At 39.0% G+C, this 19521-nt stretch overlaps 1 protein-coding gene across 1 annotated transcript in view; it reads left to right on the forward strand.

The window, feature by feature from the left end:
- Nucleotides 1-19521, forward strand: part of LOC311516172 (zona pellucida-binding protein 1-like) — a 46770-nt gene that overhangs the window by 14757 nt on the left and 12492 nt on the right. Inside the window, exons 4-9 of the mRNA XM_084619926.1 lie at nucleotides 2151-2294; nucleotides 6383-6601; nucleotides 8352-8428; nucleotides 10495-10660; nucleotides 13595-13756; nucleotides 14404-14476. Coding sequence (XP_084476052.1) covers nucleotides 2151-2294; nucleotides 6383-6601; nucleotides 8352-8428; nucleotides 10495-10660; nucleotides 13595-13756; nucleotides 14404-14476 — 841 coding nt within the window. The remainder of the gene's footprint in view (nucleotides 1-2150; nucleotides 2295-6382; nucleotides 6602-8351; nucleotides 8429-10494; nucleotides 10661-13594; nucleotides 13757-14403; nucleotides 14477-19521) is intronic.

Genomic DNA, 19521 nt, shown 5'->3' on the forward strand with positions numbered 1-19521 from the left:
CCCTCTGGTGGGAAAAAGGTGGAACTTCAGCAACATTTCAGCAGAAACTTTTTTCTGCACAACAAATTAAAGATATGCACACCTCATTAATTATGCATGCACTCAGTAGCACAGAATTTCCCCAGGAGTAATGTTTAGACAACTTGACATAGAAGGAAGTTGACTGTTTGTAAATTGTGTCCTTGTGTTTGCAGTGCTCTGTATGTAGGAGTTCTTAAAGAAACTGACTAGAACATCTATCTTATTTGGAGGGCGGAAGTAAAGGAGAGAAGATGCTTTAAATGTGGGAGAAAGACATAAAATATGAAAGTGGAAGTGCTAGAAACTATGCAAAAAAAAAGAAAGAGGACAAAAGAAAAGAACAGAGAGAAATCAGATAGTAACAGGAAAAATGGGAAAAGAAGGGCAAAAAGAGAGCAGTCAAATAGGGACCAAAATGAGATGATGAAGAGATGATGTGAGAAGAGAAAAAGGAAGGCTTTATTTTTTTTTATTGAACTCCCAAAACCTCTTCCCTAGCCATCTTGACTGGGCTCACTGTTTTCATTAAACTGAATTTTCAAATATAAGACTACATCAATTTTGGGAGCTTCAGGCTTGCTTTTCACCCAGAGCCCAATAAGTAAACAGCAGTGTATATGTGATCTTTTTCAATAAAGCCAAGAGACACCTGTACAGAGTTCAAATCTAGGATTGTATTGGAATGATGATTTTGATTTAGTATTTCCTGTATTTCTGCTATTTTTAGCATTTGATGTTCATATGTACGGTCTTAAGAAAAGCTAAGGAAGATTATTATTCTTGCTGAGTGGAGGGGTAATTGTAATTTGTAATTATGATTGGTAGATTGTGTCTACAAATTTAGGGTCATATAATCACCTGTCCAAATAAACACTTTCATTAATTTCAGTGGGAGTTTTAAAAAAGTTCAATATATTCCTCAAGTATAATAAGGCCCCAGAGTACTTATCACTTCCCCATGGAAAATCCCTGTGTGGAGGAAAAGTCTGAAAAAAAATTCAAAGTGCTTTTTCATTTTCTTCTTAATCTCTACTATCTCAACTTCTTAATGTTTTAAACGTTTGCAATACTTGAAGCTATACCAGACTTGTGAGACTTCAGAGTTCTTTTGGTAAGATCTTATTTTCTTCCAGGCCCTCTGAAGTCCAGTGGAGGAGCAGTGGACTGAGAGTCAGGAGACCTGGGTTATATGCCCTGCTCTAACACTGACCTGCTGTGTGACTTTGGACAAGTCATTTCCCCTGTATGTGCCTCAATTTCTATTCCTGGTAAAGTGGTAATAATATCATCCTCTGTGTAAGGCACTTTGAGATCTACAGATGAAAAGTGAAATACGGGCCTGATCCAAAACCCACTGAAGTCAATGGAAGTCTCCCTAAGGATATGTCTATATTGCAATCACAGGGAGCGACTGCAGCTCGAGTAGACATACATACATAACTTTAATCTGACTAGCAGCATGCATTTCAGTGAGGGCTGCACAAGCTTGCCTGGAACCCTGGGTAGTTACTCACAGGGCTTGCCCTTGCTGAAGTGTGCGCTGGCCACAGTTTCACTACTCCAGTACACAAACTAGCTAAACTGAAGCTAGCTTGGGTATGTCTACTTAAACTGTGACTATACCCCATGACTGCTGTATAGACATATCCTGAGCCTAAAAGCTGAATATTAATTATTATTATTTATAATTATTTATTTTGTATCTAACAGAATACCCTACTTTCATTTAATTATATTATTGGTTTGTATTCACTAAATAGTGGAATCTGTGTAGTAAACCCCAAGTAAAGAAAAATTCTATCATATTTAGAGTTCTCCAGATTATTTGTTCACATATCCCACCATCTGCTTATCCTTTCCTCCTTAGCTATTTATTAACATCATTTATGTTTTGAGAAAAATGGAGTGTGGGGATTGGACCATTTTTCACACATCATCAATGTGATGCACTGGAGCCAACAGAGCAAGCATAACTGTTTTACTTTCTTATGTGTCCTCTACATTAGAGGTGGCTGATGAAAAGAATGGTACAATCCAACCATACAGAAGACTTCAACTATGGTAACACCATTAGTTACTTTATATCATTATTAATTTTAAAATATTTTATTGTAATTTTTTATTTCTAGAATCACAAAGATTTGTTTTAACTGATGACGGTAGCCTGGAAATTTATAATATTCATGGAAGTGACTCTGGAAGTTACATTTGCAATGTCATCTATGTACATAACAATAAACATGTGACAACAGAAATCCGTTTCATGGTCTATGGTAAGTGAAGCTTTATTGTTTTTATTTTTGAAATGCTTTTACTCAAATGCTGGTTTTTACTATAGCGTTCATTTCAGGTTTGTTATTAAAATACATGAATATTCAAATGATCTGGAAGCATAATGCCATAAAAGTACCTAAACATTTAAATTGTGTAGAAGTACGCTTTAAGGAGACTGCTTAGAGAAAAAACATAAAATTATGTACAGAGATAGTTATTTCTCTGCTTACATGGTATACATGTGGCTAATTATTTCTAGTACACCTTGAAAAGGAAATGATTACAAAAAAGGAATTGTGAAGTGTCCTTACAACACTGGCGAAGCAAACTTGTCACAAATAAATTCACCACTGGAAACTCCCTCTTGGTTGCATGAACCTCATAATGCATAATTTTTTTCTGACTGTAAAGCTCCAGAGCCATTCAAATCTTGTGCACTTTGTAGCTGAAGAGGTACATGATACACGCTGGAGTATAAAGGGTTTATACCAGAGTGAGATTGGCTTGTAGTGCTACTGAGGTATAGAGTAACTGCCATGGCTCCTGAAAGCCCCGGAGCCAGGTGCCTCTGAAGGACACAGTTAGTGACTCAGAGACTTGTTTAAATGTATGGGAGGAGTGCTTGTTCACAGGCCCGAAGTTGGGAGATATTAGAATGGTTTCATGGAAAGCAAGAGAATTTGAGGGGAACTTCAGACAAAGTTGGAGATGGAGTCTCAATTATTTTATTTGTATTCAAAATTTGCTTGATTTGAAATATCTGAACTCATTATGATTAAACTGAACTGGTTAGAAAAGTATGGAGAGGCACTTAGTATCTAACAAGTACACTAGATTTCTCCCTACTTACAGGAGGTTTCTAGAATTTTTTAAGAAGTGTGTGAGTTTCTCTTCCTCTGTCTGTCTTTTCTTGGCTATTGTTGTAGGAAAGCAAGGCTAAAGAAGTGTTTTTTGTGCTTTTGTTCCAAGGGCAAGGAGGTCTATGATCATTCTCACTTCTTCTAGAAGGACGTTCCATAGTCTCAGATCAGCTTCTGTAAAAGCTCAGTTCTCCCCTCTCCCCTCCAAGTTTGACCCTTTGTGTTGACCGTTTTATTGTTATTATGGAACATATCTGTCAAGGGAGGAATGAGCTACTGGGACTGTTGGGTTGAAATCTGAAGTTTCATGTCCAAGATGACAAAACTGCAAGGGAGGTACATAATATTGATTGGTATTTTAAATGATATGCCTGCATATTAAATTATTACATCCTAAATTATACTGATGTTGAGTGTTTCCTAGTGTGTATCTACAGAATGAAAAAATTGGAATATAAAATCCCTGTGCTTCCAAATTCAAAGCAGCTCAAGGGGTAACTAAACTAATGCTGCACTGCCACCTGGTGGACACATGAAGGGAACAGTACCATGGATACTATCTTGATCCATGCATGACTCAATTGTACATTTGGATTCCAGTTTTATTTCAAAATATACAGAATGATTTGCTCACAAATCTGCCAGGATAAACCTTTTTCCAAGCAGTCCCTGTGTATGTTTGCATTTAATTGCAGGAAAACATCCACTACCTTCAAATGGAAATTTAATACAACAGTTCTCATGGAACACAAACATAAGGTCTGAGCTGAACACCTTGTGCAAGGTGCTGAGCGTCTCAAGTCCCAGTGCAGTCAGTCCCATTGTCCCAGTCCCATTGCAGCTTCACAGGATCAAGACCATTAAAATACCTGGAATGTAAACTACAATATTCCTTTCAAGATAACTGTGGCATAGTATCAGAGTAACAGCCGTGTTAGTTTGTATTCGCAAAAAGAAAAGGAGTACTTGTGGCACCTTAGAGACTAACCAATTTATTTGAGCATAAGCTTTCGTGAGCTACAGCTCACTTCATGCTGTAGCTCACGAAAGCTTATGCTCAAATAAATTGGTTAGTCTCTAAGGTGCCACAAGTACTCCTTTTCTTTTTGTGGCATAGTAGCTGCGGTTTAGACACTGTAGAAATTATTAAAAATGTACTTGGATGGAGAGGGTATACATAGTCCTTGAGATTAGCATCATGATGTCACAAATAACATCCAAGATTTTAAAAGTGGATGCTACAGGGAAGCTTCTAAATCCTGATTTAGGTAGGCAGTGTGGTCGATTGATTAGGGCACTGACTTAGGAGTCAGGAGATATGGGTTATATTCTTGTCTCTTCCACTGACCTGCTGTGTGATTTTGGGGCAAGTCAGTTTATTTCTCCATGCTTCAATGTCTCCACCAGTAAAATGGGAATAATTACCTTTTGTAAAATACTTTTAAGGTCTATGGATGAAAACTGTTAGACAATAGGTTATTATTATTTAATAAGTGGCTTGATTTTCAGAAGTGCTGAGCACTTAGCAATTCCCATTTAGGTTTACTTAACTTAAAGTGCTTTATACTTTCACTTTGGTAATAGATAACACAGTAAGAATCTGACACTATCAACTTTAAACATTGTTACTGAGATAGTCAGCTTCAGTATTTTGCAACGTCAGCAAACTGAGAGCTGGATCCTGCATACAACTGTTGAACAGGGACAGTATGCCCAAAGGACAAAGTGAAATGCTCTTGACTGACAAACATGGACTACCAACAGATCCTCTAGGGGAATAAGTTTACAGTATAACAAAGAAAATATGTAAAGAATGAATGCTTTATAATCTGGATATTAGTTCTTGTTTAATTTATTACAAGCAAAGTAAAGGAGAGGATAAGTCAAACTGTATAGGTGCATCTAGTTTAGTGCATAAGTATTGTCGGACTATATTAAGCTTCCCAAAGTCACTAAATCTTGTTGATATGTCTTTGGAGAAACTAGGATAGTAAAAACCAAAATCTCTAAGATAAAAAATTAGTAATATAACTATTGAGATGAAAAGGAACACTAATGTCCCTAGTTAAAGAACAGGTGCAAATGTGTGAGCTAGCCAAAGCTGTTTCTGTTAGGGTCTGGTTTAGACTGATTCACTATTCATACATTACATCTTAACTACTGAATAAAATGAAATGATAAATTTTTTTTAATACTCCAGTTGCTACACGCATGCTGTTGTTGCCTTGCTCCATCTCATCTGTGAGAGTCTATGTCTGCAGACAGCAGTATTGTAGGAAGGTAACCAAGCCAATTGCTCACCAACTGGAGTGAATACTGAGCATTAACGCTGTGAGAGCAAGTGCTCAAAAGTTAGGACATTCCAAAAGTTTAAGTTGCTCAGGCAATGTTAACATATCTGTGTTACTCATATGGTTATTTTCTATTCCTGTTTCACTTGCTGACTATACAACTTTAAATTATTACTTTCTTCTCATTGTAGACCATAAAATAGATAGAATGTGATTGCCCTTCCATTACCAGAGCAACCTTAGTTTCTAAGATTTCCAGACTTTTTAGTGTTTGGTTTTTGCAGCAGTATCATTTCATTACATTAATTCTAGGGTGTTTCCCCCCCATTTAATACTTTTTTGACTACTATCAAACAAATGATCAGGAATACATAACAAGAAGATACCAAAACTTAGCTTAGCTACTATGGTGTCAAGTACTATATATTACTAGTAGCTGAAAGCCCATGCTGTCACATGGGTGTGGCAGCTGGGCCAAGCAATCCACCATCTGTGCAGCCTCTTTCATACAGCTGATGAAATTGTTGCATGCAAATTAGCTGTAGAGAAAGGAGGGTGATTGGTTGAATTACCTCTGATCTCACAGTGTTCTAGGACTCTTGGCAAGGCAGAGATACATGCTTTGCTGTCATACAGGTGTAATTCATAAAGTCAGAATGGCTGAGAATTTAACAGTTGGATCCTAATGGAGCACAAATCCCCATGATAATTGAACTTGGTGATATTTTGAATAAAAAGAGCTCTCAGCCATGTTTGTAGCTGTTTCCATCGTTTGACAGTGACTCAACAGACATTCTGGGCTTCAGAGTGACACACAGAATGACAATCCTGGTATCTTAATACATGGAGATATATATATAGCTAATTAGAAGGAGATATATAGATTAGATAAAATAGAAAGTTTATATAATTGACAGAGCATTTTCATTTTTATAGTATATCATAAGCCAGGGAAAAGTATACATCTATCATCTGAATTCAAAACAGAAACCTGTGAAACCAATGTAGTCACTTCATTTGAAAAACAACTATTAGAAAATATGGAGAACTTAATCCGTGATCTTCAATGTGAGATCCGGCAGTGGAACTCTCAATGCCATGCAGCTACAGATACTATGGCGATGCTAACACACAAACTTACATTTCAGTTTGTAGGTAAGATATATATTTTTCTATTAATTAAATATTCTGTTACTTACAAATGACATACATGAGGAAATGTTGCATGATTTACATATAGCAAAGAAAGAAAAACAATACATGATATTTGTGGTAAAATATGTTTTGGCATCTGTGTTCCCATGTCAAAAACTATAGATCATATACTCTGAGAAGTATCTCGTTTGCCCTCGATTTTCACAACTCAACAGTTAGTTCTTTTGATTCTGATTCTGCTCCCATTGAAATCAATATCAAGATTCCCCAGTGATTTCAAAGTACACCATCAGGTCATAAATACGTTAACTTCAGTCTTTAGAGTCTAGTTTGAGGTTTAGCCCAGATGCTGTGGTAATAGGTTCTCCAGAAATACCTTAGATTAATTTAGATAGGGGGTTAGACAATTAATTCCAATGTATAAGGATCAGCTTTTACACCATGAACTAAAATCATAGGAGCTATCTACCTTGATTTTTGGTAATTTTATGTACAAAAAATAAAAAAATGCTGAACATAAAAAGAAGTAAACCTAACCCACAGAGGCTGGATAGCCAAAAGAAGATGGATTCAGAAAACTTTTTTATATTGGAAATATTAGTTCTAGTATAATATATATCAACATTAAAAACTTCTACTTGAATTACTCACCTAGAATAATTTGTATTTATTTTACAAGGGAGTAAAAAAATCTTTGTCCCCCCCTCCATTATTTCAAGCATCATGTAAACAAAGAATCAATCAACATATGGATGGTTTGTTGTTTTTTAATTTGTTCATTTTTTGTGTGAGATCTCTCATGCATATTCAAATAACAGTTCTAAATTAAATAGAGATTTTGACTGCTTCTTCATTAAATAAGTTAAAGCAATTGGGAACATTTATCAATGGACACAGGTCAAGAAAGCTTATATCTGCAATTTCAAATTAATTATATGATTATCTGTCTGCGCCTAGATGCTATACAGTGGTGATGACCATATTATAAATACATAGAATGGATAGATTAAATAAGAAATGTTGGATGAACTCAGCTGTATTTGGTTACTGATCCACTCATTTGGGGAAAAAGGTCAACATGATGATACAGAGATAGGGGATTCAGATCTGCTGTCACAGTCTGTTCACATTCTGAAGTTAAATGAGGGATTCCAAAATAATAGATTTACATTGCTCCAAAAGTTTCCATACTAGAGCAGGCCATACTGTGTTCATTCTGGTATCCTGCCTTTGGGAATGGTGATTCAGAACAAAGTGAAAACATTTGTACTTGCAGTGAGTCACGTGTACAAAGCTTCAACATGCAGGTGGGGTGGGAGGACTCTTTCTTCATCCTGCAGGAAGTTAAGTTTTAGACCAAAATCATAATGTTTTCTGCTACTGATTATTTTTTTTCATCCGAAATCAACTTTAAAATGGAAACTACTAGCTTAGAGTAACTGCCTGTGTTATACTTCTGTATATATATGTCTAGTCTCCTTAGCTACCTTACCTGTTAAAATTAATTATGGCATCTATTCTTGATTCCGTGCTTGATGACCATTACCAAGCAACTAGAGTGGGGATAAAAATGACAAAAAGCTGATTTTTTTGAGACATTTTAATTACACCTCCCCCCACTCCCACTCTCTACCAGCCCTATAAGCTTTCAGAATTTCAAATAGATCACAACCTTTTAGACCCCTCTCATATTAATGTAAAACATTCAAATTAAAATATTAAATATCATTCTTTCTCTGTTAATTTGCAGTTTTTCCTTTTGCACTGGCATTTGCAGAGTCCTGTAAAAGTTCAAAATGTGAAAATTCCACCAATTACATCAAAAAGGTACAACTATTTTATTAAGAAAATAATAAAAATGTCATATTTTGAAGCATTGATTCTTGATCACAGTTTTCTCACACTATGGTTATATTAAAAGTCATGATAGATAGAAAAGGACGCTTACTGCATTAGTATTGCATTTAATAGGGAATCTGAGGTACTTCTGTGAGAGTTTGAAACAATGGCACTTTATAGTTTGGTGCTTTTTCATAGACTGATTCATTCTAACATCACATCCAACAATAAGCCCCCTAAACACTTTGCTAGGTGCTGTATTTCTGAAGAAAGACACGGGCCACATGCAGGGAAATTGTTCTCACTCTTTTGTTGGCAAACCAAAATGCTTGGTGGCAACCATAGTCACAGTTGGCGTTAATTGGCACCCCTGTTGTTAAAAATCAACAGGAAAACCAAGAATCAGTTAGGCATGAAGATCGACCTGCCTTCTTACCCTAGAACTGGCTCCTCAGAGACAAGCTTGAAGCACTGCTGGTGCCCATTTTTCGAATAATCAGAGGCCTTCAGTCTCCAGGGCTGTCATTTTGGCACCTTTTCCAAGTGTTCTATTAATTTTTTTTAAAATATACCTTTACAGTATAAACTGATTGATTCACTACTGCCCTGCTGAATAATCATGCTCTTTACCACCTCCTGTCCCATTATATCTCTGAGCCTCATAATATGTTCTTCTCTGGAGTACCATTATACTTTTCTCTTCTTTCTACATGCAAATAAAGGTGAAACCAGTCATCAATTTCTTGTATTGAATGGCCATGTCCACCTCTCCTGGGCAAGACAGTAGACATGGTATCTCTGAAATAGGACTCCAACAACTGGGCCACTGTATGTGACAGGTGCAGGATGATGTCCATATACACCTGGTACTGTGTGTTGCATTCTTGGATAGCCATGCATTTGTCTAGCAGAAATTCACTGCGTCAAGCACAGCTGTAGCTCCTTCAGAACGCGACATGCTGATTAGCCAAAGTTAGAGTCAGCCTGATCTTCTGCACTGTAATCAACATTCTGTGTGTACCCATTCATTTTTTTCCTTCTAGGAACTGGCACACAATTACATTCATGAAGTGTGTACTCACAGGATATGATCAGCCATTCATTTTTTTTCTTTCTCAGCTGATTGTACAGATTTTCAAAACTGTATGTGCGGTGTGATGTGATGTGCAGTATGCTGCTGCTACTAGTAACGACCCCTTCCTCCCTAGCCACGTTTGCCCTTAAGCTGACCCAGTGGAGCAGGAGTCTGACAAGTGGTCCACATAACTGTTCCGAGTTCACATACATGCAACAAACAAGAATACTAGGAAATTGAATGCCAGGGTCCAGGAAGAATGGAATTGATCCCATGAAGAAAAGACAGACAATAGCCTGCCAATAGCTCAAGGAATTTTTCTTCTGCTTAGTCCAAAAGCCTTTTTTTTTTTTGGGGGGGGTGGGGAAGGGGTCGGGTCCTGACAGTTATTTCAGAAAGGACATATTTCCTCATGTTTCTCGGAAGCCTTGTCCCCTAGGCTGTCTGATGTTACCCCGGTGATAGTCTTTAAGATTCTCTTATACTTTTTTAAAGACTGTTCAAACCTTGTGTTTGTGCCATGTGATGATAATGTTGGGCTCAGTTATGGCTTTGCTGTGAGCCCAGAATAAGAGGCAATGTGTTCTTGTGCTGATCCAAAGTATCTTCCCTCCTGGTTCCCCTTCTGCTCCAAGGGAAGACAAAACTGTGTCGAGCTGTACCTGGTACAGCATACATTCCCCATTGAATGACTGGAGATATGTTGGCCGGTGCACTGGGGGTGGAGGTGTACGGAGCCATGGCTCCGCCCAGTCCTGGTCCCATTCTGCCCCCTCCAACCCACCTATGCAAAGGCAGGAGGGCTCAGCAGTTCCGCAGAGCCTATTTCTCCTCCCACTCCGATATCCAGTGCAGGTGGAAGGAGGCATTTTGCTCTCTCGTATGTTCCTGTGCTGTCACGCTAGATGTCTCATGATTTGAATCTGAATAATTTATTTCTTCTTGTTGCCTTTTTTTTTTTTTTTTTTTTTACTTCTAGGCATACACTAGGATTAAACAATTCTTTGAAGTCCAAAATACTGAATCAGATCACATTCACCAGATACATTATATTTCTGGCTCCCTTACTGGTAAGAAGGTGGATCACTGCAAACCAGGATTTGGTAAAAATATAAACAACAGTACACTGTGTCCAGGATGCTGTGGTGAGTGTCCAAGGCGTGTTTGGAAAATAATATCTGATTACTTGCCTCAAGAAAAATATAGTGTTGTCAGTCCCATCCTGCAAATGGAAGACATCCTAATAATTAGCAGTATGTTTACATATACCAGGGTTCAAGGCTGTGGTATAAACAGAGATCTTCAGTCTCCGGGCCTTGTCCACCCTAGGATATTTTTTTTTTTTTGTAACTGCATTAACTATAATGTTTTAAGACTCTAGTGTAGACAGGGAAAGTTGTGTTGTGACCCGTGTTAGTTGGTCCTGGTGAGCCCTATAGAAAGCCTAGCTTACAACAGAATCAGCTAATATATTAAGACACAGATTACTGGGGTTTTAAAATGTATTAACTAATGAGTTTTGAAAATACACTTTTTATCCTCAGGTGGACAAGCCCTGGGACTATAAATCTGGCACTGTCCATGTGCACCAAACTCATTTTTTTTTAAAAATGAAACAGGAGAGGATTTGAGTTTGATTCTAAGGCAGGCTGACCAGGACACAGAGCAGACTCCATATGCTCAAAACTAGAAAGAAACCTTTAATAGAGCATATTTTGAAAAGCCTTTAAGTGTATGTCTTCACTTTCAGGTTAACTCAGTTATTGGCACTCATGTGTGAGCACTCGGCTTGTCCTAGCTTAGGTACGGGGCAGCCACACTACACAGCCATATTCAAGTGCATCCACTTGACTGGTGCTGTACTCATTGTGTGAGGTGCTAGGATTTCTGGGGGGCATATTCCATGGTTCTTAGCACTGCAGTAAGATGGGCAGCTTTGATTCTTTCCCAGAAAATTGTGGGAGAACTTGTCTGTCCTTCTGGGCACACAGGGAATTGTGCAAAGGCACTGAAGGACTATCAGCACGCAAGTGTTTATCTTGGGTCTACACTGCAAAGTGGGCAGATTTCTAGCCCAAGTGTAAGCAGCACTCAGGCTGGGCCAGCTGGCCCAGGTGTAAAGTGAGTGAGGATTGTTCTGTGTGGATGGGAGCCAGATAAGAGGTAACACCCAGGTTAAAAGCCAAAGTTAATACTGCAGATAAGACAAGCCCTAGACAGAAAGGACGGTACTGTGTAAAGTGGAACAACATTTCTCCATTTTGGGGAGCAGAGAAAGCTAACAAGACATTAATGTGGACTGCAGTGTGGAGTGTTAACAGCCTCATTGAACAGGAAAATTACAGAAACTTCTGTGGTTGGAAGATGCATATGTAAGTAGTGTAACATTTCCAACTATGTTAAAAATATTGGAACAGTTAAGGGGGAGTGGAGATATGAACCCAATGGAGCCTTCTCAGGAAAAAGAAGAGACGGAACTGATAAAAAACATTAATACTGTGACCCCACACTTTTCTGGAATTCTTGAGGTAGCACACTCTATAGAGGAGCTGAACAGACAAACTGACAGGATAAAATACATGTTCTTCCACACAAAGAGAGCCTAAGCTTCAAAGTCTTTTTAAAAAATATTCAGTAATAGAAAAGTATTCTTATAAATTCTTTGTGATGTAGGTCAGCCATATTGCAAATGGCTGAATGGGTTGCAGTTCTTGATTAATTTAGCCCTTTTTTGTTTATCTATCCACTGAATAAATCAAGACTTTAACAATATGTTCTTATTTACAATTGTTCAATAAATAGTTTAGGTAACCAAATTTCAACCTATGGATTGCTCACATATTGTTCATGGCATTCTATTATTAGATACCTAGAATTTGCTATTCCAGTGGTGCAACTGGGTCCCTAAATCTCGTGGTATTTTTTATGTTTCCTGAGTGGATAATCTAATCCTTAATTTCATTCCATCACAAAATACCTTTAGTGTTTTGCTTAAGTAAGTCTCAGGTACAGGTCTGAAATATGTTTTCCATGAACACTTGTATGAACAGAACTTTGCTCATGAAAATCAGACAGGAAAGGATGTGAACGTGGGCAAATAGATGTGTGATTCAGATTTTGCAAAAGTGTTCACAAATACTTTCCCCCAATATCTACCCAGTACTCTCGCCAAGTATTTCACATCATTGTCACTAATTTCCTCATCACTGGAGGGACCTGAGAGGATTTGGGTATTTGGGGCTTGTCACTGGGTTTCAGCAGCTAGGAGCGGGGCACCTTAGGTTAAATTTGTCAAAACATACATTTGACATGATCATTCTTTAAAGGTGACATGTAAAAGTGGGGGGGGCATGTTTTTGAATTTTTCCTATTTTTATAACGTATAAAGAAGGCTAGAACTGAGTTTTGCTTTCTTTTTTTTAAACAGAGGAAACAGTCTTACCTACCATTTTCTAAAGAACATGCTATTAATAAACAGTGAGCTAGTATTATGATGACATTGTAATCTGATTAATTGGGAGGGGAACTGATTTCTATTAAGATTATTTAAAAAAGTCAGTGGGGTTTGTTTTCTGAAAATCCTATTGAACCTAACTCAAATACCTAAAAGAGTTCAAAGAAAGACTGCTAAAGATTCTCAGCCCCATGTCTTCAACTAAAGACTGAGAGCCATTCCCAATCTCCTCTCTTTCCCTCCTTACTCTTCCAGTTATTAAACAACAAAAATCTGTTTAGGTCTTGTTTAGACATCAAACCAAGGTGGAAAAAAAGGACTAAACCTGTTTTTTTTTCCTCTTTGCAGGTCTCCTTTAAGGTGGAAACCTTCCACACTTAGCTTCAATCTCAGTGATTTCTTTCTTTCTTCCCTCTATCTAAAGTAAATTTGAACTTTAGATGACTTTTTATCACTGAAAACCAGCTTTGCTTTAAAAGGCCAAGTTCACCAGGCCTTTTGTTGGCAAAGGACAAACATTATTTCCTCTTATACAGGCCAATAATTAAAATTATTCAAGTAAAACAACCTAATGTGTGTTTATTAAAATCCATTTTTACTCTATTGTACATTTTTTTTTAAATAGTAACATGCCCACCGGGTCGATTCAGTGCAAGATATGATACCACATGTATTCTCTGTGCATCTGGATCCTATAATAAGAAGTACGGGCAGACTGCATGCAAAAACTGTCCAAAAACACAAACTAGTGATAGAAGAGGAGCCAAAACTGAGAGAGAGTGTCACGGTAAGTTATTTTCTGTAAAGAAGCACACTGGATTGACAATGATAGAAGTGGTGTGGAATTGCTAATTTTTAATTATTCTTATTGCAAATGTATGTGTTTTCTATCACGAGCTAACAAACTTCTTAGAAATCTCCCCTACCAGACTTATTCAATGGCTCCATCTAGTATCATGCTCTAGCGATCCATACAGAAGACCTGGGTCCATTTCCCAGTCCTTGGACCCAAATCCTCTCTTGCTCTATGCCTTGTCTGGTCATTTACATCAGGTCAAGTGAGTGCAGAGAAGGTGTAAAATTTTACTGAATCAGAATGGTAATGATCTGCACTAGTGTGCAGGACAATGCAAGATGGGAGAGTCAACGAGAATCAAGCCCCTTGTTTCTTGATTACTTGGTCAATGTGCTGTCATTGACAGAAAGAAAATATAGCATAAGAATGAACCCCGATGGCTAGTTGTTGAAATGCTTCCAAATTAACCTTTATGATGATTTCTTTTGGGCTCCCACACAAATATTGAATTTCAGTCTTATCGTTCTGGCTCCCCATTCAGACTGTCCATATGCTACAGTTAGACAAGCGGAAACATGACCAATATGTGAAGTGCTCTTTTCTATTGGTTTTGTTTTGTTTTTGTTCATCTTTTTCAGGAACTCTGCAAATCTGGATTGTGTTCTTAATTTCCTCCTTAGGAACAAGCCTTATCCTAGTGACATCTTGGGTGTAAGAACCTTTATGGCATTGTATCTATTTCTATTATTCTTTAATATTGTTTGTCAGATAGGACCCCTGTACATCCCTTCACTTACAGAAACTGAAGGGAGCCTGTGACAGTGGATCTGATCTTGGAGTACAAATGAGTGAAGTGCTGGTTCCATAGGACACTCTCGCGCTCTTCTCTTGCCTCTAAGCATTGGGGGCTAGATGCACAGGAGATGGTAGATCTCCACTTGATTCTCACCCACTCAGATCAGCACAGACAGAGAGTATAAGTTGCTGCAGGCAGTCAGCACTAAGTTATCCTACTTCCTCCTTTGTACTAGGGAACCCTTACCTCCCTAAACCCCTTAAAGGGACCTTCTGGAGCAGCTGACAACCACAAATGTTGCTGGATGCACATCTTGAGGCTATAAATAAGCCAATATGATTGGGCAGCTGTGCACAGGCCAGAAACCTTTGCAAATGTCCTTGCATATCTGTGGTTTGCAGAGTACAACCTCCATCCTTTAGTTCAGTGAATGGAAGAATGCTATGGAAACCGTGGAGAGTCTGTGTCAGGGTAACCAAACTATGAAAGTGGGGCACACACGCACAGCTTGCCAAGAGCCAGAGGTCCCCATCTTATCAGGATACACATTTATATACATTTTGTATAAAAATAAATGCAGAGGTATTTTCTTTGATGGATTAATCTTGATGCTGGTTATTGGCTTCAGTGGGACTTAGATCAGGCCTATACTGATTAAAGGTCACCAACAATCTTGCTCAGGATGAGGGAGGCTGCATTTAGCCCTCAGGCTGCCCCAGGTGTTCCTAGTTTGACAATTTGTTTTTAACATTTATTTCATTAAATTAATAGTTCTCTGCTGCCATGATGCAGGGGGTACCCAACTTGCTTCACTCACACTGAAGAATTTCTTACCTGATAATTTTCAGTTACCAGTTGCTCTCTTCATTCACCGCAAAACGGTAATGCACCTCACCTGTGCAATTCAGAGGATGTCCAAAGTTGCTGTTGCCTGAGGCACAAGGATTAAGCCCTACCCTTCCATGCAGGCCACCAGAAGAGTTCGTCCACCATTGTAGAAACCCTCCAGCAACCAGTTATTGGCATTAAGACAATAACTAGAAATTACATTAACTAAGCCTTTAGGCAATTATATTGTTAGGACTTCAAAGGAGAGTAAAAAGTTTAATTTGTTACAAACGGTATTCCAGTTATTTACCAGACTACTAGGGTAGATTGAATGAGGAGAGAAGCTGCTAAAGGGAAGAAAATTATTAGGTGAATTTCTCATTCTGCTGTAGTTTCTCTGGTTCTTCACTACTAATAGGAAAGTAGTGAGCAGACATTCACAAAAGTGGAGTGCGGGGGAGGCTAAAGCAGAATTTTAACAATTATTAGAGTAGGGTAATAGGTAGAAATATAGTTTCCCCCCTATAAAGCAAAAGCTTTGTAATGTAAGGAATTATTTGAGACCCAGCCCCTTGGAATCTCTTCACCAAAGGATGCCTCTCAGAGGAATGACACTCTAAACAGGAAAATGTTCCTCAGATGTGGCTCAGACACTCCGTTCCCACAATGCCATTAGGGACCTTACAGAAGGAGCATTGATTCCTTTCATGAATGGTCTCCCAGATGCCAGTTGGTACAGGATTTTAACACGTTGCTTGCAGCAACTTTGAGGTCCGAAGGCCTTGGTAGTTTGGATAGAATGAGATGAACAGGGTACCACTGGCATATATACCATGCTTGATGTGTTTCTATAAAGCTGTAGCAATACCCATTTATGCCCCACATTTTAAAGCAGTTTTAAAGATTGGAACAAAACGATGGGAGAAGTATTTCCCAGGATTTATGGAAAGAAATAGACTTAGGAAGAAAGATTTCTGGAGCTATAAGCATAACCCTTTTCTCACAACAGCAGCAGTGTGGTTCTTGTGTAGAGAAAGGAATTAATTTCAAGACCTGCTTTATAGAGGTGATGGTAATTGGAAAGGTTGGCCACAAGTGTTTCTAAACTGGCCTGTTTGATTAATTTTGACACGATGATATTTACATAGGGACTCCATCGTACCTACTTAAAGAACGCTGGTACCTCCTTTTCTTTAGTGAGGAGCTGTAGAACTCTGCCACCCATCCCTGAGAAACTCTCAAGCAACTAAGAGCTCCAGAATGTTGTGGCGATGATAATCAGAATCATTGTTATTATTGTTAGTATCATTGTTATTACCTAACTGCCTGATACTAAGTTGCTTGCACCTTTCTCTGAGGCAGCTAGTACTGGCAACTGTCAAAGATAAGGTACTGACTTAACGGGCCACAAGTATGATCCCATGTGGCTATTCCTATGTTTTGTCTCACACGTCAGCTGTTGAAATGAACTAAAAGGATGCATGTGCTGAGATTTTAGAAAATTGTACAACACAAGGCATGAGCTGGAGCCTGCTTTTCTGTGAGGACCCATAACCCAAGATGTCTGGTCTTTCAGATTGTCTCCCCACCCTGATAGGCATGTTTCCATAGTTTGTATGCAAGAATCTAGAATGAAAATTGGATTGAATTAATGTACATACCTGTCCATAAATGGAAATTCAGACATGATTTGGAAATGCCTAATTTTGCATTGCAGCTGTTCTGCATGACAGATTTTGTGAAATCCCAGTCAGGGGTGAAAGCAACATGTAGCACCACCAAACCTAGTTGATGGAGACAATTGGCTGTAGACTACCACTACCAAGAAATGACTAATGCAATGAAAATTTGGATCTTTGTAAATCTTCACCATGGTGGTAAAATTATGGTCAGACCTAGGCCTATTTTGACCTCTGGGTGAACAATTTTTTGTTAGGCTCAAGCTAGTCTTGATTTTAAACAACTGGTGGGTTTGAATAGTTTCTAGCAGCTGACAAGTTAGGAGTAGCTCCGTTTCTCTGGCCAGGCCACTGATTTGGTAGATCTGTGTAACTTGAAACTGACAATTGCTGTTACTATTACCAGCCATTTCTTAGGAATGTAGGTGCAGAGACTACATCAAAGAAAGAGAGTCCCGGAAAGGCACTATAAGCTCTCAAATTAAAAGGTTCATTTTTTGTTTGTCATGCTGAGGATTTTATGGGTTTGGAAAGAGGTTTCCCTGCTTCAGACGTGCCCTGCTCATAGGAGAACAGTCCTTTCTTCAGCACCAGTGGTGCTCGTAGTGACCGACGGAGCGTTGCTCTGCTGACTTTGATAGCGAGGACTCAGGCTTCTCTGCATTCTCAGCTGCTAATTTCTCTGGTTCCCCAAACATTCTCACACCTGTGAATTTGGATGCACAGGCTCGTTGTTTGGGGACTCTGGGTATGATTGTTTGCTACTCAAGAATTTAAACACTACTTTTTTTAAGTTAGGAGCTATTGCTCTTGTCACAAAGCACTTAGAGCCAGGAAAGGTTAACAAGAAAGAATATTTTACACACCACTGTAAAGATTTGACCATAATATGAACTCAAGATATCTTGCACTCCAAGCACGGACACACCCCTAGACAACAATCCAGTTGCTTGCCACCAAGTAGGTATTCTCTGCTCTTAATTAAGGATATTTTTGGTCTGAATGGTTATAGTCAAGGATTTTACATTTCTTAGTAGAGTGTCCTCACTTTTATGGTGTAAGGCATCTTTTGGAACTAGGTCAATGGTGTGGATATTGTTTTAACCAACCTTAGGTTCCCAAAACTTATGAAGTATCCTGGTGTGTTTATGCAACATTTTAGTTTAACATTTAGTTTTAACCAGACATCCACATTCTAATTGTATGATGGCTTTACAAAGGAGAGTACAGGAAACCCTGTGTCTCATTATTACTTGAAAGGAAGGTATTTATTATTAATAATGAGCTCGTTGTGAGCCACCAGCTTCCTATCCTAGGAGAACCATGTGAAATTTCTCTTTTTGTGATGGTATGTGTATGCAGTGCTTCCCTTGACTGTTTACAGGAGGACAGTAGCATGCTATTCATCCTGGTCTTGGGATACCCCAACTAAGGAGAATAGCCCCCTAGATGGCCCTGGTAGCCTGACACGAAGCTCCTGCAGGCTTGCTAGGACCCTAGTAAGTTCTGTAACAGTGACCAAGTACCACTCAGGGCTTTATGCTCAGTAAATCAGGAGCTCTTGACCATGGGAAGGGATTTCTCACTTATGCCCCTGTAAACCCATGATGGAGCAGCTGCATGGGAATCAAGTCCTCATGTGCCTCAGCTTCTGGGCACAGGCTGCCTCAAGTGCTTCTTATTCTTTCATAGGGTGATAGCCTCTGGGGCAGCGCTAGAGACCGACTCCTTCCCAAAGCAAGGGGCTGGCTGATGATCACAAGGCACAAATCCCATTCTACTGCTGCCTGATTCTTAGCACCTTTCCCTGGCAGAGCAAGGTTCCCTGAGCTGAGAGCCAGCTAGGCACAATTCCGAGTAGGCTGCAGCCTGAGACAGGGCTGCACAGGAGGAGCAGGCTTCTCACATACCCAGGCATGCTGCATGGTGCACTGTGACAGCTTCTGAGAGGAGAAAAGCCCCAGCAAACATCAAGAAAGGGTTTAACCCTGATTTTTACCCTACTTGCTCATTAATATCACAAAACTGCTGCCTCCCAAAGGGGATGTCTGCTTTTGTCTTTTTGGAGCTAGAGTCTCTGGAGTTTGCTGGACTTAAGGCCCAAGCAGGTTGTGAGGAGATCTCCCTTCCCTGGGAATCTTCATGCCCATGGTTAATCCTGCCTAGGGTGGAGTTGCAGCTTTGAGCAGGGGATTTGGCAGGGTCCTAGCACACTGATCTGACTCAGACTTATACCCTACCAGAGCGAGGGTTGGCAGCTTACAGCTGCAGAGTGGAGGAAGCCTACTAGACAGGTGCTGTAACAGAGGATTAGAGCCTTAATACTCCAGTGATTGCTCACCTTAGAAAAGTTGAAATGAAGTCTCTTCTGCACAAAAATGAATAAAAATTAGATACAATGGTCAGGAGAAATTGAACCAACCACAAACCTGTTCCACTGCCAGAGGCAGAAA

Source organism: Lepidochelys olivacea, assembly GCF_965140295.1.
Source record: "Lepidochelys olivacea isolate rLepOli2 genome assembly, chromosome: 2".
NCBI lineage: Eukaryota > Metazoa > Chordata > Testudines > Cheloniidae > Lepidochelys > Lepidochelys olivacea.